The sequence below is a fragment of the Nelumbo nucifera genome, chromosome 5, assembly GCF_055504915.1.
Source record: "Nelumbo nucifera cultivar China Antique chromosome 5, China Antique-T2T, whole genome shotgun sequence".
Classification (NCBI taxonomy): Eukaryota; Viridiplantae; Streptophyta; class Magnoliopsida; order Proteales; family Nelumbonaceae; genus Nelumbo; species Nelumbo nucifera.
Genome location: NC_142653.1, coordinates 39173180 through 39197048, shown reverse-complemented (window position 1 = coordinate 39197048; position 23869 = coordinate 39173180). Strand labels below are relative to the sequence as shown.

General features: G+C 38.9%; 2 protein-coding genes across 4 annotated transcripts in view; one reads left to right on the top strand and one right to left on the bottom strand.

The window, feature by feature from the left end:
• The first annotated feature begins 589 nt into the window (after window positions 1-589).
• Window positions 590-2058, top strand: LOC104606667 (1-aminocyclopropane-1-carboxylate oxidase 5-like). The gene is made up of 3 exons (XM_010271980.3): window positions 590-779; window positions 871-1100; window positions 1238-2058. The coding sequence occupies exons 1-3, from the start codon at window positions 678-680 to the stop codon at window positions 1839-1841; spliced, it is 936 nt and encodes a 311-aa protein (XP_010270282.1). The 5' UTR covers window positions 590-677; the 3' UTR covers window positions 1842-2058.
• Window positions 2059-3875: 1817 nt separating this feature from the next.
• LOC104606668 (NAD kinase 2, chloroplastic-like) overlaps window positions 3876-23869 on the bottom strand; it is a 42501-nt gene continuing 22507 nt past the window's right edge. For 2 of the 3 annotated variants that reach the window (XM_010271982.3, XM_010271983.3), the window contains 6 exons: window positions 23152-23273; window positions 22868-23009; window positions 22560-22784; window positions 22339-22413; window positions 7592-7693; window positions 3876-4497 (listed from right to left, as the gene is read on the bottom strand). In XM_010271982.3, the coding sequence (XP_010270284.1) occupies window positions 4294-4497; window positions 7592-7693; window positions 22339-22413; window positions 22560-22784; window positions 22868-23009; window positions 23152-23273 (870 nt within the window). In that variant the 3' untranslated portion in view covers window positions 3876-4293. The remainder of the gene's footprint in view (window positions 4498-7591; window positions 7694-22338; window positions 22414-22559; window positions 22785-22867; window positions 23010-23151; window positions 23274-23869) is intronic. The other variant, XM_088888395.1, reaches the window with a different exon arrangement.

The window sequence follows — 23869 nt, the reverse complement described above, 5'->3', positions numbered from 1 at the left end:
CAGAAGCATATATATCAACGAAGTTAGGCTAGGTTTGCTGAATTGCTGGTTTTTTAAATTTCTTGCGAATCTGTATTCCAAATTTACAGGATAACCAGCGCAATCCAAGTGGATGTACTGTGTACCTTTTTCTGTAATCTTGCAATTCTATATTACAAACTCATTCCTCTCTACGAAAATGATGATACTATTGTTATTCAATGCAGTTGACAACATGTTAAAAAAATAATAGCTTTTAGCACAGATACCTTTAAGTCTCCTTCATGCCTTGCTTAATCCTCAAGTCTATGCTTCTGGGTCATCACTTCATTTTGTTAAGTTGCCATTTCTTGGAACTATTCAAAAGAAAGCCATGTGAATGTCAAAATGTGAGAGAGAGAGATGATTATCACCTGAAGAGACTTTAGTGTTTATGGCGTGTGGGTTCCATAGAAACATTGAACTTGGGTATTAATTAATCAAAATTACACCGCCCAAAACAGTGGCATTAATTAAAGATAAAATAATAAAGAGTTTGACACCGAGGTGGCGCGTAAATTTTGTTATATAAGGAAGGCTACCTAGTTCCCTAACTGGTAATTCTCTCTCTCTCTCTCTCTCTCTCTCTCTCTCTGTTCCTAATTTTGTTTTTGGTTTGTACCCCTGTAATTTGCATTATACAGTTTCAACTGGTTCTAATGACGATTCCGGTGATCGACTTTTCCAAACTCGATGGAGAGGAGAGGGCTAAAACAATGGCTCAGATAGCTGATGGATGTGAAGAATGGGGATTTTTCCAGGTATAATAGTCATTAGTTGTTGAGTAAAAATATTCTAATTACTGTAAGCACATAGATGTCCTATGTGACAAGGTTGAGTTGTTTGTTGTAGTTGGTGAACCATGGAGTTCCGGTGGAGCTCCTGGAGAGGGTGAAGAGGATCTGCTCCGAGTGCTACAAGCTGGAAAGGGAAGAAGGGTTTAATAGCTCAACGCCTGTGAAGTTGTTAAACGACTTGGTGCAGGTCCAGAGCAGCGAGAAGCTGGAAAATGTGGACTGGGAGGATGTATTCACTCTTACTGATGAAGATAGTGAATGGCCGTGCAAACACCCAGAGTTCAAGTAAGGCTAGCTGGAGCATAGCTGATATTCAGCTCCAAACAGATCAAATTACATATCTGATAGTGATAGAGTTAAGCCTCTGCTACATAGTTTTACTAGTGGAACTTGATTTTGTTATTGTATGTTGATTACTGCAGGGAAACAATGACAGAATATCGACATGAATTGAAGAAATTGGCTGAGAAGGTGATGGAGGTAATGGATGAGAATCTAGGCTTACCCAGAGGATACATTAAGAAGACATTCAATGGTGGAGAGGGACTGGAGAACCAGGCGTTATTTGGCACCAAAGTAAGCCACTATCCACCTTGTCCTCATCCAGAGATGGTAAACGGTCTTCGAGCCCACACAGATGCTGGGGGTGTCGTCCTACTCTTCCAGGATGACAAGGTGAAAGGCCTGCAAATCTTGAAGAATGGAGAATGGATTGATGTTCAGCCACTGCCCAACTCCATAGTCATCAACACAGGAGATCAGATCGAGGTTCTAAGTAATGGTCGATACAAGAGTGTCTGGCACCGTGTGCAGGCAACCCCAGATAGCAACCGAAGATCGATAGCCACCTTCTACAACCCATCTCTGAAGGCCACAATAGCTCCTGCACCAGAACTAATGGACCCAGTGATCAAGGAGGCTGAAAAAGCTTACCCAAAGTTTGTGTTTGGTGACTACATGTCTATTTATGCCAAGCAGAAGTTTCTCCCCAAAGATCCCAGATTCCAAGCTGTAGGAGCCATGTAAGACATGGATGAGTTTGCAGAAATCCTTTTTTACAATAACGACTCACGGTGCTGTACTGCTGTAGCTAGGTAGTGATCTACATAAAACTCTGGTCCAAAATTTCCAAAGGCTTCCCAAGTCTAGAGTAGTAGAGTGTGTGCATCAGATGTACTTTCAATGAAGCTTTTTTGTATATTATTTACAATAAATGAAATGCACTAATTTTCCATTGATATAAGCTGAATTCCTGGTCACAGATAAACCGGGGTTATATCTTCTTGACCTGTATATTTGATGCTGCTGGATGCAAATGAAATTATAGGGGTAGAAATATAAAACCTAGAAACATGGGGAGATTATGGCAATATTGTCAAAACATGGAAAACCCACTGGAAGGGAGACCGAAACCTGAATGTCACTTTTCCTTGAGAGTGTCCACTCATTTTCAGAGAAATATGAGGAGCCTCCTTGTCCTTGAGATGTCACTTTTCCTTGTAAAGGGAGACCGAAACCTGAATGGAGAAGGAACCCATCATTCAATAAGAAGAGTTCATGAAACCTGCTCAGAGTCAATGATGTAGGGATTCTTTTTTTTCTTTATTATTATTACTATTTTTGGGTTGTTGTAAGATACACGAATTTATGTTCATCTGGTATCCTGTTACATCCCTGCTTTCTTGGCAGCTAGGGCAAAAGAATTTTTATTTCCTTGCATTTTTTTTTTTTTTTATTGTGAAGAGACAAAAGTATAAAGATCAGCGTCTCAGCGGCAAGAGCTCTTGTCCTACACCCGCTAAAATGACTGTATTAATTAAAAGAAAGTTCATTAGTTGCCGACATCACATCCAACTCTATCACTATTGAGCTTATCCTACACAACCAATCTCAAGCCGAGGGGTTGTCAGGTTAGCACCGGTGTTAAAATTCTTTGTCAAACTCTAATTTATTGCGTTAAATACAAGGAATGGCACGAAATTCATGTAATCAACGCAGTATAGTTGGGACAAAGCTTGATGGAGTTGAGTTGAAGAGTGGTGCTTTGGCCTAGGCACTTCGGTGGGTAGAAGTATGTTTTGATATAGTACCTGCCTTAATGCCTAGTCTTTGATTGCTAGGCGGGCACCAGGCAACCATGTAATCATGCATATAAATTGTACCATTGGCCACACCACACAGTATCATATGGTATGCTTTACTGATAATTCCTTATTTTGTTTTGTTTCCAAGGTTACAACTTACAAAATTAGAGAGGGGAGATTGGGAAGGTGGGAGCCAATAGATTCAACAAAACAAACCAAGCCTTTATTAATCATTTTCTTTTCCTGTCTTGATTTCTTCTTCCACGAACATTTGACAGTAAACCAATAGAAAAACAGGGTCCGTGTATCTTTCTTTTTGTAGTTTGTTTTCCATTTATTAGTCATAAATGTAGAACATGCCTATTTACTTCTATTAACTTGTAGACACAATCTCCTGTCATAGCAAGTCCTTTCTTTTCCTTTCGTGCAATGAAGGAAGGAACCATTGACCTGATACTTTCTACGTTGGTGGGTTTTATTTTGGTATTACATATTACACATTACAGGGGATGGGTGGGGACAGCCACACGGAGCAGAGTGCATGTGAGGCCCATTGACCTTACCACGGAGAGTCTGCAGTTGACACAGGTTTGATCCCATGCCTCCATATTTAGAGGGCTGGTCGAATGGCCATCTCAGTTACTGGGTCATTGGCAAGGGTTGGCAGCTGAAGAGATTGAAAATGCTATTACCTTCTGTCATGCAATATTCTGTTGGAACCATTGAAATTAATAGAGATAAAATGCCATTAATTTATGATGATTTACTTTACTCTGATATGAAAATCAATTTAGATGTTTGCTGGATGCCATGTTAAACTAAGGAACTAACCTATTATTACAGTTTTTCTTCTTTCTTTGTGGGGCAATTTGACAACCATGTTTGGTGGTAGGAATGTAGGATTGGTCTCTGGCATTTTTTTCTCCAAATGAAATAAAATAAAGGTAAGGATAATGATGGAAACAACCAAAATGATCCCATTTTAAAACATATTGGAAGTTTCCTGCATCTGCTTCAACATATTACAATGCAAAGTACAAGCTCACATAACTGGCGTAATACAGTGCAAAGTTCAAACTCAAAATAGTTGGAACATATGGATGGTCTACATAGATTACTCAAGTAAAACACCATACACACCGTGGATACATAAAAAAGGCATAAAATTGGAGCTTTATTACACTAAGGCAGTATCTGAATACATTTTACAGTATGAACTATGAAGAATTGGGTTAGGCTATCATTCTGTGTAAGCCAGTAAAGGAATGAATACCAATTTCTGTTTGTAACCTATGCATATCATTTGTGAGGTAAATTTATATTCTGTACAGAAATTTACAATTAACTGAGGGCAGTAGAGAGTAAGCTTCTTTTTTTTTCAAGTCATGAAACCTTTAAAGGGCCTTCTGATCCTTCCTCTCATTCCAATTCAAACAGCGGATCAAGCTGCGGAACCAATCACCTGTTTGATCAGATTTGTTGATTGTAGGTAGAGGGTGCTTGCTCATATATATTTGGACAGAGTCTCCTCTTGAGAGTTGCTGCCTTCTCTTACCATCAAATGAAACCCATGCATTACTCCGTGCATCCTCTGGGATCTATTGAATTCCAAAATGCAGAATAGTTAGAGAAAAAGACTTGGAAAATATTCCAAGACGACAAGAATGAATGCTACAAAAATCTTACACAACTTGAGTTGTTAATTTCATATGTATATTTACATACATAGCTACATGAATGTATGTACGAGTATCCCCGTCATCAACTCTCAAATTTATCCTTTTCACTTAAAATCCTTACAATTTATCTTATTTCCCTTTGTACCCCATCCCTCTAGTGGATAGAATGTACAGTACATGCCCCATTATGTAGGTTTAGAAAGAGGTTTACACAGCCCATAGAAGGGTGTCGGGCAGAAATGGCCATTCAAAATGAATCACTAAAGAGGAATGCCCTAAAATAAAACCATCTATATAAACCCTTAATATAGCCAAGCCTTCTGCAATACAATTGGCTGACAATATAAGCAATCATTAGAACAAAATGTTTAATATTGTCACAGTAGCTCAAGTCACTCAAGGAGCATGTCCCAACTGCCAAGTTGCTCCACTCCCCCAGTTACTTTACACAGAAGACAAAATTGAGGAGTGTGCCGGTACCATTTAGCATCACGTTATAAGCAAGCTGATGTATGGAAGCAAATCAATCACAAAAGGAAATACATATATATACACTTGGGTTTGTACCTGGATCCCTAACAGATTAAAAAAGGAATACAAAAGAGATTTTCAGAGTTTCTTGCTGGTGACATTTAAAAATTGTCCAGGAATTCAGGACAAACAACTTAGGAATTTATGAATTCACTTAGAAGTTCCTGCTACATAAGAAGATTTAGCTTTCTAACTTTCCTCCCTTGATATGTACAAGTTAATGGATAATGCCGATGCATGCAATAGGCAGTTTTAAGGTCCAAAAATATAGCAAATGTCCAAGTGAATGCTTATAAACTTCCATTAAAATCTTAATTTCTTTAAAAATTTAAATGGAATGAAATGGCAAAACAGGGTTCATGTAGCCAACCCCATATAGTTGGGATTGCACTTGGATGATGATGATGATGAATTTATATGGGCAACCCTGAATGCTCAGCCTAGCCCATGATCATCCCTGCTGTAAATCTTGAACCTCCCCCTGAGAATACCAGCTCTACAAGGCTAGCAGGAGATTGCAAATAAATTACATAGCCTTTTGTATATTTTGGCTGAAAATTTTTTCTTTGGTAATTGATACTGAAGAAATTACAATTAAATAAAAAGGAGAGGAAAAACAATCATCTATTTCACCAAGGAATGAATGGACAAAAATATGAAGTATTCAGGAATACAACCCATCAGCTGCAGATTTGTAGAAATCAGAATCCATCTGAACAAGATATTCACTTAGAAAACTACAAATCAAGCATTTCTAACATGGTATATAAGATACCAAGGGCCATATATTTCCTTTTGCAACAGTGTTGATGCTTTTGCACACCTCCAGTAGAAGGCAATTTGTCTATTAATGCATATGACTCTGTAGGAGGTTCTATTTGTGTCTAGGTAGTAGGTAGTATCCTTGGAGATATTAAAGATTTTAGTCCTGTTTTTCCATTATGAAGGAAGCTTACTGGTGTATACTCAAAATCATGAACTCCAATCCAAAAAAAAAAAAAAAAGAAAATCTAATGTTGCTCTCAAGAGGGAAAATGAAAAAAAAAAGCTCCTCGTCATATGGTAGTCAACCCAACTGAAATCAATAAAACCTTGCCCTAACTATATGAAGTAGGTTACATGAACCTGTTCTGACATATTGCTCTACTGTCATATCCCTTGTTAAACAATGGGCCCTCAAATCATGTGGTCTTTTTCTTTTTCTTTTTTTTTTCTGATAAACATCAAGGAATAATTATTGGGCCTGAATTAGCTTTCTTATTTTTTTGTCTAAGTGTCCCATCGCTAATCAGGGGCAGACCAGTCTTTTTATGTATTATTAGCCACTTAATATAAATACTGTTTTAGAGCTGGCTGACAACAGACTTGTCACCCATTCACTCTCTTCTCTCCTCTCTGTTTCCTCTTTCTTTTTCTCTAAACACTGCTGCAGGTTTGCAAACACAACCCATTCCTTTTGGCATGCTCCTGGATCTTCTAACCCAGCAACTTGCAAATTGCAACAGGTCACTGCTTCTTACCAATGCTGTACGTGGTCTTCTTTACATGTCACCAAACCATCTTGTTCTACTTCCCCTCATTCTTTCACCTATTAAGCCTGATCCTACATTCCTAAAAATATGCTAGTTTCTCATTGTATCTTTTCTAGTCTTTCCACTCACCCATCTCAATGTTCACAACATTTTTTGGAAATGTTGTTTCTTGACTGTCCAACCCTCATACTCCATATGACAGTGCTGGACTTAAAGCCATTCTGCCATTTTATATTTTTTTTCTTTTAACCTTGGTGGTATTCTCCTATCACATAGTAGTCCAAATGCACTCCTCCACTTGGACCTTTTTGTTTTTATTCTATGAATAATGCTCTCCTCAATCTCTCACTTGCCATGAATTGTCAAACCAAGGTAAGGAAAAAGGTCATATGGCAGAGGTATTCTTGGTCTTTAATCCTAATTGTACCCTGATTCCTACTATTATCATTAAATTTACACTGCATATATTCTGTTGTAGTCCTACTTCTCTTAAAATCTCTTGTTTACAAAGAATCTTTTCATGGATAAAATTTTGCATATAATCACCCTCTAGTTTCATACCATGCCATCATCAAACCACAAATATCATGAACACTAGGAACTTTCATGGATGTAGTATGCCTCCTTTTTTTTGCCTAGGAAGGATTAGATTCCAGGTCAGTTGGAACTACATCCACTGATTCTAGTTTGCCTCCTTATCTTTGACATACTTGCTGGTACATCCACTGAGAAAGCAATAACAACTTTATGTTCTTATTTCCATTTTATAATAAAGCTCACAGTAACTAATAAAAAAATGGAGCATGAGTTATACAATAAAGTTTTGATTCATAGAATATTCTAATAGAACCATTCTAGCAATGACCATGACCCAAGTGACATGGATAACAGTCACTTTTTTCTCATTTCTTTTAATTAGTAATTGTTGCTCAGAGGTACATATGCCTTACCTTTAATTCAATCCGTGCAGAATCTGGAAGTATGACAGGCCTAAATGAGAGGGAGTGTGGACATATTGGTGTGAATAACATGCATGGAACATTTGGGTGAACCTGTGAGCCAGATTATCCATAATACGTGATTATAAAGACAAGCTTATAAGCAGACAAGAAAAACAATGAAACTTTAAAAAGAACAAGGTCAATCACAAAAGAACATTACATGATATAGATCCATCAATACGCGATTCAAGTTAATAGTTTTTTGACAAATGCTTGAAATAAGATAACTATATGGGGGTGGCTACACGAATCCTGTTTCACCATTCCATTCTATTTAATGCCATATCAATTGTTCAATTATTGGCAATTAAATCATTTCTTACTACTTATATCCATGTCCTTTCTGGTCTACCCCTAGCCCTTCTAGCCCCTTCAACATGCAACAAATCACTCCTTACAGGTGCTGTTGGCAGTCTTCTATGCACATGATCAAACCATCTTAGTCTACTTTCTCTCATTTTATCACCTATTGGAGCTACTACTAGATTCCTGCGAATGACTTCGTTTCTGTTCCTATGCTTTCTAGTTTTTGTACTCATCCACCTCAGCATATGCATTTATGCCACATTCATTTTTTGGACATGTCATTTCTTGATTTCCCAATACTCTGCTCCATACAGCATAGCTAGCCTTACAACCATTTTATAGGATTTTCCTTTTAATCTAAGTGAATTCAGCTATCACATAAAACTCTGGATGCACCCCTCTCTTTTGCTCATCCTGCTCTAATTCTATAGGCAACATCCTCCTCAATCTCTCCCTTGTTATGAATTACCAAACCAAAGTACCAAAAAATGTCGCATTGAGTTATCTCTTGGCCTTCAATCATAAGCGTACCCTGATTTGCACTCCTATTATTATTAATTTTTTTTATCACCAAGAAATTTAAGAATTTTATCAAGTGATGATGAATCTGGTTACTACAATGAGGAGTTTAGCCACCCCTAAGAAACAGTTCCAATCCCCAACAAAGTTACAAAGGTTACAATAGCGCCCAAAACAACTGTTTCCTATATACCCCTTGTTTTGCTAGAGCATCATCCATTCCATTTGCAGTCCTTGCCCAATTGAATGTAATGTTCAGCTCCCGTCTGATGCTCTTTATTTCCCTAAAATCATGTCTATATACCCATGGATGGCACAAGCTGTTTATTCATGGCCCAAGAAATAATCAGCGCTGACTCTCCTTCTACTTCCAAGTGCTGAAAACTTGATTGTTTAGCAAGTCTTAAGCCTTACAGCAGCGCAATCAGTTCAGCCTTTAGTGGATCTCCAAACCCCAAAGGTCCTGAAAACATAGCCAACACTTTCCCTGTACAATCTCTAAATACTCCTCCAATACCTGCAAGTCCAGTGCTTTCCATGGAGCTCCCATCAAAATTTAGTTCTACTTTATTAGCTAATGGGGGTAAGCACCCCATAACCACCAATACCACTTCAGTCCATGCCCTTAAGATATCATTCACTGAAAGGTTTTTGAAAATGTCAAATGTCTTTAGCCAATGTGCAGCTCTGATTTTTATAACTTCACAAATTTCCTCTTTCGATCTACTTTTCCCATTAAAGATCATCTCATTTCTTTCCTCCCAAATGGTCCACACTACTACAGTCTGAATTGCTTTCCACATAATTCTTCCTCTCTTTCTTGGTTGTCTCAGGAAACTTGGGCTGAAGAGGCTCACTACATCCTGCAGAGGTCTTCTATTATTATTAAATTTACATATCATATATTCTATTTTAGTCCAACTTACTTTAAAATCTCTTGTGTCAAGACATTTGTCCATAAGATTAATTTTGTATTTAATCCTTCGTTTTTTTTATAGTTAAGTAAAACATTTGTGTTAAGAGACTTAAAGTAAAACATTTCTCTCCTGCCATATAGTCCAAGTAACTGCTGCCCTACATTTTGTTGGGTAGCTGCCCACTTCAGATCCTCTTCGAGGGAGGATAACCTCCAGAATAGGGGAAAGTGAGAGTGAAGACAGAAAGAGATCAAATCTTCTTATTACCTCCTTATTGTAAGTACACCTCTGTATTTATATTCAATCTTGACTTCAATGTAACTGATTTACAACAGAATTATAACAAATTGCCAACTTGTTTCATTCAGTTAACTCCAGCTGTCTTTGCACTAGCTTCCTTATGCTGAGGTGGCCTTAACTGATTTACAATAGAATTGTAACAACTTGCCAACTTGTTTGATTTAGTTAACTCCAAGTTGATTCAGTTAATTCCATCTGTCTTTGCACTGGCTTCCTTATAATGAGGTGGCCTTCTTCTCCTTCTAGAATATACTTGTAGTTCTTGCCCCCTTGTGCCTCTAACACATTTCCACATAACCTTTCCACTCTTGCATGCAGGATAAATGGTATTTGTAATAAATAAACTGCTCATACTTGATGGAGTACTCCACCTGCAACTCCTAAGATTACATCATTGCACCAAGCAATGGCCCCTCACCTTTACCACTAGACACCCAGCATAATACAAAACCAGTGTTTCCCCTCAATTCCATAATGGAATAGGTTCAATACTATTTAGATATAGAGTAATAAATTTTTCATTGGATAGAAAGTTTGGGAAAAGGGGAGAGTTACAAGGTTATGTCTCTAGTATTCCCATTTTTTTAATAAAAATAGAAAAATTTTATTAAAAAAGAAAATGGAGTACAAGCTGCCAAAGTGCTAAGGCAACACCTTAACACCTTAGCAGAGCATGGTTTGTGGTGTAAAGCAATAATTAAGAAAGAATATTTTTTTTTAAGATAAATAAAGAAGAAAATTTTATTAAAGGAAACGACAGATAATACAACAGGTGGCAAGGAATCACCCAAAGGCCCCATAATCAAACCCAACCTCCCTGAAATCAATAAAGCTCAACTAAATCAAAACACAAACTCAAAAACCTCCCATTTGCAAAACCCAAAAGAAAAGGCATAGTCCCTTCAAAAGACTTATCTCCCATCTTTCCAAAGCCAATCAGGCAGACCACCCAAAAACCCCTTACCCTATGCAATCCTCACACCCTTCCTTCATCTATAGAAATTGTTAGTGTAGGGGTATTTCTGTCTTTATACTTATGTTGAGGTTGCTGATCTGTAATATTATATTAGAACTAGTGTCCCTCACTTAAGTAAGGGCACATGTGTCTTTTCCATTATGTTAGTAATATAAAACGTGTCTGGCCGAATGGGAGAAGTAATTTTTTTTCCCTTATTCGAACCAGACTTTTCTTCTCTCCTTTTCCCTCCTTTCTCTCTCTCTTTCTTTCTTCTTTCTTCTTTCTTCTTCTCTCTTCTTGGCTGCTATCAGACTAACAGAACTTAAAGGCAGGCCAAATTATAACATGGTATCAGAGATAAACTAAGCAAATCGGATCTGCCCAGATTTCTGTTTTCTACGCACTCAATCTAGGGTTTTCTCTTGATTTCTCTGCCATCGATTAGAGATAAGGGAAAGGGCTGAAAAGGAGTGGTCATCCTCTTCCCTTGGAGGTTTCTATGCCTCCAATTGTGCTGTTCATGGTCGGCTGCTATGGTTTCTAAAAAGCCCTCCCCTAATCGATGAAGAGAAGAGGGCTGATTCGTGTGGTGCAGTGGGTGTCTTGTGTGGACTGATTTTCTTCTTGTGTGGTTTGTTTTTCGGGTGATGAGGTAAGAGATTTCTATGCATACTTTTGTTATGAATCAAATATGAAGTATGTTTCAGATCGTATGATGGGTTTATGCTGTTTTTTGTGTGATTCGAAGGGGGAGTGGTTCTCATATAGTGGTGAGATTTCAAGTAGTCATAGGGTAGGGTTTGTGGTGTAAAGAGTGCAACCTTCAGCAATAACAAGTGCTGAAACCAGTGTGATCAAGTAGTGTGCAGTGTGCCGAATTCAGTAATAACATAATTCAGCAATGGGAGATAACAGTGATAGCAAATCTAATGTGATGATACCTATTGACTACCTGAATGTTCAAATGACCTCCATCAAACTGAATGGAGAGAATTATATACCTTGGGCTAAATCTGTAGAAGTTTTTCTGAAGCCAAAGAAGAAGGTGAAACACATAAGGGAGGAGAAACCCTCCACTGACTCTCATGAGTATGAAGACTGGGAACAAGAGGATACACAAATTATCACATGGTTATGGAACAGTATGGAACCCAAGATCAGTGTAAATTTCATGTTTCTTGACACTGCCAAAGATGTGTGGGACCATGCTAAGAAGTTGTATTCTGGTCAAGACAATACAACCAGAGTATATCAGCTGTATTAGGAATATTTTAATCTGCAACAGGGCAATCAGAGTCTTGAGGAGTACTATGCTAGTATGAGAAACATTCGTAATGAGTTGAATGTTTATCACCCCCTCACTTCTGATGTCAAAATTCAGCAACAACAGAGAGAACAACTTGATGTGACTCAATTTTTGGTGGGGCTGAAATCTGAGTATGAACCAGTGCGGGCTCAAATACTAGGAGGGTCAGCTCTCCCTTCCTTAGAAGAGGTGTTTGCTCGACTTCGAAGGACTTCCATTGGATCTACTGAGAACTCTAATGTCTCTGATAGATCAGCCTTTGCAGTGTCAAGGGGCTGTGGTGTTAGAGGTGGAGCTCGAGGAGCTCAGTCTAACCGTGGTGGTAGCAGTGGTCCGGTATATGGCCGAAGTGGTGGTGGTGGACCTACATATAACCATGGTGGTGGTCGTACTGGAGGTAGAGATTCAGGGGGAGCCCGTGGCAGAGGACGTGGCTCGGGTCTGAGGAGATGTACTCATTGTGGTATAGATGGACATACCATTAATTATTGCTATGACTTGCATGGTCCACCCTCAACTTGGGCCAATCATGCCCTGACTAGTGACACCAGTTTTAGACAGGAGAATCATTCAGCTGATCAGATGCCTCCTACATCCACAGATGTTCCCGGGAAGGAGATGGTGAGTTTTCCCCGTGATGAGTATGAGAGGTTTGTCCAATCCACATCTCAACAGAACATGGCTACTTTCGCACACTCAGGTATGGCTTGTTTGGCATCCACATCCAATCCCTAGATTATTGACTCTGGAGCCTCCGATCACATGACTGGAACTCTAGGTGTGTTTTCTTCCCTCTCTCATTGCTCAACATCACAATCTGTTACCCTTGCTAATGGTTCCACATCCTCGATTTGTGGTGTTGGCAATGTTAACTTGGCCCCCTTATCTTTATCCTCAGTTTTGTATGTCCCTAAATTTCCGTTTAACCTTATGTCTGTTAGTAAGTTGACCAAGTCACTCAATTGCTCTATTACTTTTTACACTTATATGTGTGTTTTTTAGGATCTCAAGACGGGGATGAAGATTGGTGGAGGGCATGAAGCCGATGAATTGTATTATCTTGACGGCGGTGGTGGAAGAACATCAACAGCTTTCTAGTCATCTCTCTCTCCTCTCTAGTGGCACTGTCGATTTGGTCATCCTTCACTGAAAGTTTTGAAATCTTTGGTTCCTTCGTTGAGTCAACTTTCTGTTTTAGATTGTGAGTCGTGTCATTTGGGGAAACATCACCGTGTTCCCTTTAGTCCTAGGGTTGATAACCGTGTGTCGAGTCCTTTTTCTTTGGTTCATTCAGATGTTTGGGGTCCTTATAAGGTGATGTCATACAATGGATATAGATATTTTGTCATTTTTGTTGATGATTTTTCAAGGATGACGTAGCTCTATTTAATGAAAGAAAGAAGTGAATTGTTTACCATCTTCCAAAAATTTTATGCTGAGATTCGCAATCAATTTGGTGTTCACATTAAAATTTTTCGTTCTGATAATGGCCATGAATATTTATCTTCATCATTTCAAGAATACTTGGACCAACATGGCATTATACATCAGACCTCATGTACCTACACCCCACAACAAAATGGGGTGACTGAGAGAAAGAATCGTCATCTTTTGGAAACAACACGATCCCTCATGTATCACATGAATGTTCCCAAACCCTTTTGGAGTGATGCGGTGCTTACTTCTTGCTTCTTGATTAATCGGATGCCCATGTCTATCCTTGATGGTCATTCCCCATTCACTACCTTGTTTCCCACCTTGTCTTCGTTTCCTTTTTCTCCTCGGTTTTTTGGGTGTGTCTACTTTGTCCATAATCTAGGCCCCAGGAAGGACAAGTTTGACGCACGATCCATCAAGTGCATCTTCCTTGGCTATTCCCGGACCCAGAAAGGGTATAAGTGTTACCATCCTAGTTCTTGACATTCCTTTGTGTGTGCTGATGTTACCTTCTTTGAGTCTACTCCGTTTTTCTTGGGGTCCGGTGATGCTTCTTCCTCCTCATCACCTCCCCCTCTTCCACTTCCAGTTGTCGATTCTATTCCCCTTGTTCCAGTCGTGACCAAGTCCTTGCCTCTAGTGCCACCACTTGTTGAACGCCCACCTATCCGTCAAGTGTATACACATCGCCCACATGTACCGGCTGCTACTCCTCCGACTCCATCACCGTCGACAGATCCGACAATTGTCTCCGCACCAGCCCCAAACCCAGTATCTGATCTTGATTTTCCCATTGCCTTGCAGAAAGGTAAACGCACTTGTACCCTTCATCCTATTTCTAATTATGTTTCACTCACTCACCTTTCCGCTTCCCCATCGCCAGTTTATCTCTTTGTTATTCTCAGTTGTTGTCCCTAAGGATGTCCAGGAAGCCCTTGCCTCTCCAGGGTGGTGTTGTGCAATGGAAGAAGAACTCTCAGCTCTAATTCATAATCATACTTGGGACCTCACCACTCTTCCTCCTAGGAAGTAGGATATCGGTTGTAAGTGGGTTTATACTGTTAAGTATTTACCTGATGGTAGTGTTGAGCACCTGAAAGCTCGATTGGTTGCAAAAGGGTACTCCCAAACCTATGGTATTGACTACACAGAACCTTCTCCTCAGTTGCTAAGATAGGTTCAGTTCGTGTTGTGATCTCTCTTGCTGCTATGTATGATTGGCCCCTCTATCAGCTTGATATCAAGAATGCTTTTTTGCATGGTGATTTGCTCGAGGAGGTCTACATGGAGCAACCACCGGGGTTTGTTGCTCAGGGGGAGGATGGTAAGGTATGCAGACTAAAGAAGGCTATATATGGGCTTAAACAGTCTCTTCGAGCATGATTTGGTAGGTTCAATGAGGTGGTAAAGAAGTTTGGTATGAAACAGTGCCAAGTTGATCATTCCGTCTCCAGTCATGACTCTCAGGCAGGAAAAATCCTATTGGTGGTGTATGTAGATGATATTGTAATTACCGGGAATGATAAAATGGGCATTGACAAGTTGACTTTTCTACAGGAACATTTTCAAACAAAGGACCATGGTAAATTGAAATATTTCTTGGGGATAGAAGTAGCAAGATCTAAGCATGGTATTAATTTGTGTCAGAGGAAATATGTGCTTGATTTGTTGGAGGAAACAGGTTTGTTAGGTGCTAAACCAACTGAAACACCTATGAAAACAAATACTAGGTTGAGCAGTGATATGGGCAAAGTGTTTGAAGACCCTGGCAGATACCAGCGACTTGTAAGTAAACTAAACTACCTAACCATTACTCGACCAGATATTGCGGTTAGTGTGGTAAGTCAGTTCATGTAGAAACCTCTGGTTCCCTATTGGGATGCGGTTCTAAGAATTGTCAGGTATTTAAAAGGGGCCCCTGGTCGTGGTTTGATATACAAAAGTGGTGGAAAACTTGAAATAGAAGGGTATACTGATGCTGACTGGGCCGGTTCTATGTCTGATAGGAGGTCAACCACAGGCTATTTCACTTTTCTTGGGGGTAATCTGGTGACATGGAAAAGTAAGAAGACAGTCGTAGAAAGAAGCAGTGCAGAGGCAGAATATAGAGCTATGACACATACTGCTTGTGAATTAGTGTGGCTAAGGAACCTTCTACAGGAGGTAGGATACAATATTAACACTCCAATGAAACTCTATTGTGACAATCAGGCTGCAGTTCATATTTCTTCTAATCCGGTGTTTCATGAAAGAACCAAGCACATAGAGGTTGACTGTCACTTTGTGAGAGAGAAGGTGCTGAATGGAGTGATAGACACTGCATATGTTAACACAAGGAACCAGTGGGCATACTTCTTTACAAAAGGGTTGAGTCGGGGAAGAGTGGACTACATATGTAACAAGCTGGGATTATATGATATATACTCACCAGCTTGAGGGGGAGTGTTAGTGTAGGGGTATTTCTGTCTTTATACTTATGTTGAGGTTGTTGATCTGTAATATTATATTAGAACTAGTGTCCCTCACTTAGGTAAGGGCACATGTGTCTTTTCCATTATGTTAGTAATATAAAACATGTCTGGCCGAATGGGAGAAGTAATTTTTTCCCTTATTCGAACTAGACTTTTCTTCTCTCCTTTTCTCCTCCTTTCTCTCTCTCTTTCTTTCTTCTTTCTTCTTTCTTCTTCTCTCTTCTTGGCTGTTATCAGACTAACAGAACTTAAAGGCAGGCCGAATTATAATAGGAATCAAGACCTCTTTTCTCTTCTTATAGTTTTTCTTGTCTTCTTTACCCTTTTATTTATGCCAACCCCAAATAAGTGTCCCCTCAATCTAACAAATACCAAATACCTTTGAAACTGTCACAGTTCGGTTCTTATTTTGGTGCTTAAATCTCTTAACTGCATTAGGGACTATCTAGAGATGTCAATGGGTGGGGTCTGGTTTGGGACAGGGTTGATGCAATATGTCAGATATGTACCACAGGGGCATTTTGGTCAATTTTCTTTCTTTTATGCTATGTAAGGTCACCCTAATATATAAATAGAATAGCTGGCGCTGCCAGCAAGCTTTTTGGTCTCTCTCACAATTTTCTCTCTTCTTCTTTCTTGGAAAATATGGTATTAGAGCAGGACTTTGCTCTCTGCATCTACTCCTCTCTGATCGTAGCATTTTTTTTCTTTCTTCCATGGACTGAGAATGGAAGAAAAAGACTCACCCCAGGTCTAGAACACTTCGTCCTCTCTCTCTCTCTTCACAGAACTTGACTGTTGCCCAAGAAGGACAACATCAGAAATAAGTGGATGGTCGATTGAAGCTTTCCCTAGAGGTTGGTGATTATTTTTCTCTGTTCTGTTATTATTTCTGGGTTGAAAACTTCAAAGAATCTGCTCAGGCTGAACAGAACCAAGAACTAGATTTGCTTGTAGCCTCAGCTCTTGGCAGTAAGTCCAAGGACAGGCTGTGTTTTACATTGGCTGAATGGTGTAAGGGGGTGTTTGACCCTTTTGTGTGGATCTGTAGATCCAAAACTGTAAGGTTTTGAAACCTTTGTAGGTCACGAGTGACCTGGTTCGGTTGGCAGGGAACTGCAGTATTTTTTGTTGATGTTTTTGGGACTTGTATTGGCCTTTTGGAAAGGTCGGACAGACCTGTACATGTGTGTGACAGAAGCTTCTGTGTGTGAATGTGTTTGTTACATGCATAAAAATCTCTAAGGAGTGGGAGTGGTTGTCATCTGTGTGTGTGGACTGAAAGACAACATGTCACTGTGCACTCTAGAGTTATTATATATGGCTACTGTAGATTATGCAACATCTGGAACCACATTTAACCAGGGTGGACTAAATGGTGGTCATGGTACTTAAAATTTCCCTATGACTATCACTCCCGTGGATGGTAGGAACTACTTGGCTTGGTCCAAAGAGATGCGGCTGTATATTACAGCCAGGAGAAAGGCAGGGTATATCAATGGGGAGGTAAAAGAACCTAGATCAGTAGGGCTCTTAGACAATGAATTCATCTCAAGATTGCCCCCCCCCCCCAGTTCTGATCTCAAGGAGGATATTATTAACTCCTTCCGTGACCATTTGGAGCAATACAGCAAGGCTCTTAGACATGCAGATACTAGGTCTACTCCTTCAACTTCTTTGCATCCTCCTCAAGTAACTTCACCTCTGCCTTCCATGTAGCCTCTAAGACTTCGGAATTCCCATGGATTATTGATTCCAGTGCCTCAAACCATATGACTGGTAAGTCAACCCATTTCCATTCATATACCCTCCTCTCAGGCAGAGATAAAGTGAGGTTAGCAGGTGGATCATTCTCCTCCATTGCTGGTCGGGGATCTATATCTTTACCCTTTGGTTTTCCACTATCAAATGTCTTGCATGTTCCAAGATTACCTATTAATTTGTTGTCTGTTAGTAGTATTGCACATGCTTTGAATTGTTTAGTAATTGTTCTCCCACATTCTTGTGTTTTTCAGGATTTGGCCTCCAGGAAGACGATTGGTAGGGCGAACATGGTTGACGGCCTCTATATGATAGAGAACAAAGTTGGTCTTGTGGTTTCAGAGTCCTTGAGTCAATCAAGTAAGAATCAAGTCATGTTGTGGCACCACCATTTGAGCCATATGTCTTTTGAGTCTTTAATGCATTTATTTCTAGAATTGCTTAAGTCTGTGCCAGTTAGTGATTTTTAGTGTTAAGTGTGCCAATTGAGTAAGCATTGTAGAACTTCGTTTCCTTTACAAAATAAAAAATTATATCTTCCTTTTTATCTTGTATTCTAATGTGTGGGGCCCTATTAATATTCCAACTGAGAATGGCTATAAGTACTTCAGTTCATTTATTGATGATTTTTCTCAGTACACTTGGGTTTATCCTATGCACTCTCAAGAAGAAGTTCCTAAACCGGTGAAAGACTTTCAATGCATGACCTATACTCATTTTCAAACTGAGATCTGTGTTTTCCAATCAGACAATGCGAAAGAATATTTCCATGGTGATCTAACTAACTTTTTTGCTTCCTGTGGCTCTCTTCACTGGAGCACCTATGCCAAAACCCCTCAACAAAATGGGGTTGCAGAACAGAAAATTTTCCACCTCCTAGAAGTTGCCCAAGGATTACTCTTACAAATGAATGCCCCGAAAATATTTTGGATGTATGTTGTTCTGACCTCAACCTATGTTATTAACTGTATGCCATCTCGGTTATTGGAATATAGGACTCCACATGAGCTCCTTTTCCCTAAGGCCCCTCTGTTTCCCATACACGTGTGTCTTTGGTTGCAAGTGCTTTGTTCATGATCTCTCCCACCCGAGGTAAGCTTGATCCTAAAGCTATTGTCTATAATTTCCTTGGTTATCCCCTGTCTTAGAAGTGTTACCACTATTTTCATCCTATTTCCAAAAAATATTTTGTGTCTATGGATGTCTTGTTCTTAAAGAATGCTCCCCATTTCTATGTTTCTCCTTGGGGGGAGAGTAAGGCCAAGGAGAAACAAACACAAGCTCTATTACCTCCTCTTCCCGATCCTCCTCCATTCTGTGTCTTCCGTAGACAGCGTTATAAAAGCCAAGGTCAACAAAGTTCAATAGTTATGGAGCAACCTGAAGCTGTGTGACCAATGCCATTGGACTCTCAGGGGTTAGATCCCTCACCCAGATACCCCTGAACCTATTGATATTGATACTTCAAATTATGATATGAATCTTCCCATTGCAAAGAGGAAAGGTGTTAGATCATGTGCCACACACCACCCTATGGCTCATTTTTTGTCCTATGAGAATATTTCACCCTCTTACCATGCTCTCCTTCCAGCCATTGATAGTGTTCCCCTTCCTCTAAGAGTGTTGCAAAGGCTTTATCAATTCCTGAATGGACATATGCTATGAAGGACATTAATGCCTTTCATAAGAATGACACAGGGGAATTGGTAAATCTTCCTAAAGGAAAGGAACCTATGGGATGCAAATGGGTGTTTGTAGTAAAACACAAGGCAAATGTCATAGTTGAGAGATACAAGACTGACCTGGTTGCAAAAGGCTTTACGTGTACGAGGTTGATTATGCAGAAATCTTTGCTCCTATAGCAAAGATGAACTCTATTCAGGTCCTTCTCTCTCTAGCAGCAAGTTTGGATTGGGAACTCCACCAATTAGACATTAAAAATGCCTTTTTGAATGGTGATTCAAAGGAGGAAGTGTACATGAACCAACCCCCCGGTTCTACGCAAAAGGTAGTGACAAGAAAGTTTGCAAATTGAAGAAGTCTCTGTATGGGTTGGAACAATCTCCTCGGGCCTGGTTTAGAAGATTCCACCATGCAGTTCAACAGATGGGTTTTGGACGATGACAAACTAACCACAAACTCTTTGTAAAGAAGGAACAAGGGAAAATAACGGCTTTAATAGTCTATGTGGATGATATTGTTATTACTAGTGATTGGGTCTCAGAGATACAGAGGTTGAAGAAATTCTTAGTCACACAGTTTGAGGTAAAGGATTTGGGACCATTACGTTACTTCCTTGGAATTGAGGCTGCTTGCTCTCAACAGGTTATCTTCATCTCCCAAAGGAAATAATGAAATATACTCTTGACCTTCTAAAGGATACAGGGAAACTAGGTGAAAAACCAAATGAATAGGGGTGGGTTTGAGCTGAGCCAAGCCAAACCGAATACTTGGCTATTCAAGCTCAACTTGCTGAAATAGTGTTAGGCTCGAGCTCGAGCTCAACTTGATTCAAAAGCTCGCAAGTTCAAGCTCGACTACAAGCCAATCTTTTTCAAAAAAATAAAAATTATACATATAAAAGTACTTTTTTATTTTACATACAAAAAATAGGAATTATAAAAATTATTTACTATTATACATAAAAAATAAAAATATTATTAAATACATGATAAAAATTATATATATAACACTAGGCTCGATTAGGCTTGTAAGCCTCATGAGCCGAGCTTCACCGGGGTTGAGCTCGGCTCGATTAGCAAATGAGCCTATATATCAGGCTTGAGCTCAACTCGAAGCTCAATTTAAACCGAGCCGAGCTAAGCTCGAATAGCTCATGAGAAGCTTGACTCGTAGCCACCCCTACAAATGACACTCCTATTGATGTGAACCACAAACTAGGGGACTGCAGTGATGAGCCCATAAAGGTGCAAAACAGTACCAAAGGCTTGTTTGAAGACTCCTCTACTTATCTATGACTAGGCCTAACATTGCATATGTCATGGGAGTCCTTAGTCAATTCATGCATGCTCCTAAGGCTGCACACCTTGAGGTGGTAGACAGAGGTCTTAGATACTTGAAAAGAATCCCTAGGACTGACCTCTTCTTTAAGAAGAATGGACATATGAAAGTTGAAGTTTATACTGATGCTGATTGGGCAGGCTCGGTGGATGACAGGAAATCCACCATTGGCTATTGTAACTTTGTAGGTGGAAATCTTGTTACTTGGAGAAGTAAGAAACAGAGTATGGTGGCTAGATCTAGTGCAGAAGCAGAGTATAGGGCTATGGCTCATGGTGTTGCTGAACTCCTATGGATTAAAAATCTGCAAGGAGAATTGGGTTTTCCTCTTGATGGTCCTATGCCACTCTACTGTGATAACAAGGCTGCTATGAATATTGCAGCCAATCTAGTGATCCATGACAGAACCAAGCATATTGAGGTATATAAACACTTTATCAAGGAGAAACTGGAGAAAGGAGAAGTTTGCACTCCTTATGTCAGCACTGAAGAGCAACTTGCAGATGTTTTTACCAAAGGATTAATATGATCTTTGTGACAAGTTGGGGATGATTGATATCTACGCCCCAACTTGAGGGGGAGTGATGTAATATGTCAACTATGTATCACAAGGGTATTTTGGTCCATATTCTTTCTTTTATTCTATGTACAGTCACCCTAATATATAAATAGAATAGCTGGCGCTGCCAACAAGCTTTTTGGTCTCTCTCACAATTTTATCTCTTTTCTCTTCTTTTCTTCTTCCTTCAAAAATAAGGGTGTACCAATCCACTCCGATAATTAATTGGGACTATAAGAAAGACCCAGAACTGAACCAATTATTAATCGGGACAATCACGTCTGACCCAATTATACTTGGCATCTATAATTACCAATGATAATAATGACTTAGAACTTCATTTTGATAATATAACTTAATAAAACTGACAGTAAAATACTGAATTGTTTATATGTTGACAAAACAAGTTTTTTAATCATAATTATCTTATATACTGTTTATAAAATTTACCCTTTTAGACATAAAATATAACAAAATTACAAAGAAAAACATGTTTATAAATTATTAACTATATAATCAGCTCGGGTCCAAATCAGTTCGGAAGAGAAAGAACTGGTCCTGACCCAATTAGCAATCCGAACAAAACCACAAAACCAGAACCAACATGATCGGTTCAGTTCTATCGGATAGACCCAACCCATTGACAGCTCTAGCATTATCCCCTTTTTAATCTGAATTCTATATAATCCCCTTTTCCAATGACTATATTATTATAATAATAATAATAACACTGTTTTAAAACTTTGTGAGATATATCTCTTATAAAAAATCAAACTTATTAAACTTGCATATGTTATATAATTGGTTGTTTTCCTATATCGGTTTCTTTTTCTCCAATCATTCTGTCACTAGTTTTGCTTCTATTTTTCTATATTACAACTACATCTTTGCAGTTTTTGTTGCCTCCTCAGCATTCATCATCAATTTTGAATTGTTAATATGTGATGTCCATTTTAGCTGCAAAGAGTCAATTTATATTTCTAAACATTTAACAAAAGGAATAGCTTCTATTGATGAATTAGACTGCTATTGGACACCAAAGTTCTTTGTTTCACAATGCACTAGATATATAGCAAACAACAAGACAGCAATAGCAGTGAAGTGATGGTTCTTTTCTCTTTTTTCTTGGTAAGAAACTGACCATGGAACCTCCTGCGGCTGTGGAGTAAGCTGTACTCCCTGTAGGTGTGGCTACAATGACTCCATCGCCTTGCACCTAAAATACATGGATATAAATCAATTATAAGAGGAATAATATGTGTTAAATAACTTTTAACTTTATTAACCATATAAAAAACTACAATGGAGCTGCACAGAGAATATTCCATAAATCTTAACAAATAACAGATCCACCACTCTCACTTTTGTTATAAGGCGGTCATGCTCATAGCACTCAATCTTAGAAAGGTAGGGATTAGAACCACGGTCAACAACAACTTCATTCAGGACATCAAAAACCTTCCCAGGCACTGCTTTACCAGTGCGGAAAATTTCACAGTGAAGGCGCATTCTAAGTGTTATATATACTCCATCCAATGTGTTGTTCCCGTGTATAACTTGCCTTAAGTCCTTCATATAGTCTTCAAACTGTGGTGTAAAAGAGGTGTCAAGGAGAAAAGTGTAAGAAAGAGGTAAATTTCAGATTCTAAAGGTAGAGAAAAGAAACATACATTATGGGAAGTGAGAAATCCGAGAGATCCAAGATTAAAAGATACAATAGGAGGAACAGCTCCTCTGAATAAATTTGATGCATGGAGTATAACCCCATCTCCTCCCAAACAAGTCACAAAGTCAACTCTCTCATGCAGATCACTATATCAAGGTTAACCAAAAATGGTCAAGTAAAAGGGCTTCAAAAAAAAAATAGGTCAAGTAAAAGACTTACAAGAAGAAGGCACAATATCAAATCTTATTTTAAATGCCTTTTCCTTTTGATAGCATTATATTTCCATACCTGGTGTCTTGACTATGAAAGGTTTGAACAAATCCGAATCCTGGGATTCTTGCAAATATGTCATGCACATCAGGCTCCACAAGAACAGTCATTTTCTCTTCGTAATACAAAAAAGCTGCCACCTATAGAACGGAGGAGTAAGGTGAAATATTGGCTCCAGTGTTAAAAAGAAGAAACTCCTATAATGAATGTTTTCTGATATATAGGTTTAAAAACTTAAATGGTTATATCTGAACATATACATTTAATTTAATATACTTTCCCCAGATGGAGTGTCTTGTATAAGATTTTTTAGGTCACCCTCTATACATAATACAAATTACATTTACCTTTCAGAAAAAAACACCCTTCATTGGTAATAAACTTAAAATTCGTTTTAGCCTTGTAACAAAATAGGCAAAAAAATCATCAAGCTCCTAAACTAGACCACATTTGCTAGTTCATGGTACTCATAAAATACCATGGAAAAAGCACTAGGCTCGAGTGCTCTATCTTCCATTCCTTCTACACTTCTTTGAAGTCAATCATTCTTCTTCTTTTTATTCAAGATCTTAATACCATGACATACCACAAGTCCACAAGTAATGGCCTCCTTTTTTATTGAAGATACCACAAGTAGTGGCCTCCCTGATTTCTCCAAACATTTCAAATGGGTCTTATGAATCAACATGGACACTTCAATTTTTGGTCAAAATTTCACTCTGATGAATAGAGAGAT

Coding starts and splice junctions, on each gene's coding strand:
- LOC104606667 (XM_010271980.3), top strand. CDS start 678: ATGACGATTCCGGTGATCGACTTTTCCAAACTCGATGGAGAGGAGAGG. Junction 780..870: donor AAGAATGGGGATTTTTCCAG/GTATAATAGTCA, acceptor TGTTTGTTGTAG/TTGGTGAACCATGGAGTTCC. Junction 1,101..1,237: donor TGCAAACACCCAGAGTTCAA/GTAAGGCTAGCT, acceptor TGATTACTGCAG/GGAAACAATGACAGAATATC.